Source organism: Mesoplodon densirostris, chromosome 14 (genome assembly GCF_025265405.1).
Source record: "Mesoplodon densirostris isolate mMesDen1 chromosome 14, mMesDen1 primary haplotype, whole genome shotgun sequence".
Classification (NCBI taxonomy): domain Eukaryota; kingdom Metazoa; phylum Chordata; class Mammalia; order Artiodactyla; family Ziphiidae; genus Mesoplodon; species Mesoplodon densirostris.
In genome coordinates, this window is record NC_082674.1 from 32532160 (window position 1) to 32533707 (window position 1548).

Sequence of the window (1548 nt, forward strand, 5' to 3'; positions counted from 1 at the left end):
AAACAAGAGCATGGCCCTAAGTCCACGGAAGCGGGAAGAGTCATGGGTTTTCATATCTTTCCCTCTTCAGAAGCCGAGGCTACAACTTCCTATATAAGGCTTGTATACAAGGCTCATTTCATATAATAAGAAAAACAAATGTATTATTTTCAGGAAATGACAGGAAAATAGGAAGAAAATAAAGTTGTGTTTGGGGGACTATCTTAAAATTTCAAACGGTGCTATAAGAACTAAAAAAAAAAAAAAAAAAAGAATATAAAATAATGGAGTTGAACTACCGAGAGCCGCCTTCGAGGGCGAAGGAGGAGAGGCAGGAGGAGGGACTGGGGGAGGGTTTCCCGACGAGGGGGCGGCTATGGCAGCTGCGCGGCAGCAGCGGCGGCTGAGACGGAGCGCGCGCCCAGCTTTGAATGAGCGGGGCTGGGACTGAGCCGGCGGAGCGCAAGCTCGAGGAAGCGACCAGCAGCGCGCGCGCGCGCGCGCGCGCAGCCCGCAGCAGCTGGGCGCCTCCGCCGGGCGGGCGGGAAGCGGGAGGGGCAGGTTTTGATTCCCACCATGGGTATCACACAGTTTCGGTTACTTAAAGTTTGTACCGGCCTAGCAACAGTATTCTCATTCCTAAAGAGATTAATACGCAGACCTGGCAGAGGACGGAAGTTAAGTGGAGACCAAAGAACTTTGCCAACTACAGTTGATTATCCATCAAATCCTAAGCAGACAGATGTTGAAGAGTGGGCTTCCTGGGATGAAGATGCTCCCACAAGTGTAAAGATTGAAGGAGGGAATGGGAATGTGGCAACACAGCAAAATGCTTTAGACCAACTGGAACCTGACTATTTTAAGGACATGACACCAACTATAAGGAAAACCCAGAAAATCATTATTCAGAAGAGAGAACCATTAAATTTTGGCATCCCATATGGTAGCACGGGTTTCTCTAGTAGACTAGCAGTTACACAAGATATGCCTTTTATTCATGGGTCTCCTGAATTAGGTGACTTGGATACCTGGCAGGAAAATACCAATGCATGGGAAGAAGAAGAAGATGTGGGCTGGCAAGCCAAAGAAGTTCTGAGGCAGCAGAAGAGAGAGAAAACAGAGCAGCAGAACAACAAAGGAAGAAAATGGAAAAGGAAGCACAGGGGCTAATGAAGAAAGAACAAAACAAAATTGGTGTGAAACTTTCATGACAAAATGTTCTTCAGATGTCATAGTGCCAGTACGAGAAACATGAGCTCCACAACACAAGTAACATTTCTATGGAGCTAAGAATAGTTTCAGAATACAAATACACTGCTTGATTTTAATGCATTCATCAGGCCATGCAGGACACCAGGATTCTCTCAAAATCCCTTGAACTCTTGGTGATTGAGACTCAACAAAAAAAGACTTGTGAGATAATATTTTCTTCAACATGTTCCAACTATAAGACAATTGTTTGCTGTAGAGAAATTATTACAAATGGAACAGATCAGTACCTCTTCAAGCTAGTGTTTCTAGCTAATTAAATGGGTGTAAATTTTACGGTGGGAAAGAACTCTGCTGTCT

The 1548-nt window shown here is 44.9% G+C and overlaps 1 protein-coding gene across 1 annotated transcript; it reads left to right on the forward strand.

The window, feature by feature from the left end:
• Positions 1–355: 355 nt before the first annotated feature.
• On the forward strand, positions 356–1149 carry LOC132501966 (receptor-binding cancer antigen expressed on SiSo cells-like). The gene is given in 2 exon segments (XM_060117748.1): positions 356–388; positions 391–1149. Coding segments are annotated over 2 exon segments (792 nt in total).
• The last annotated feature ends 399 nt before the right edge of the window (positions 1150–1548 follow it).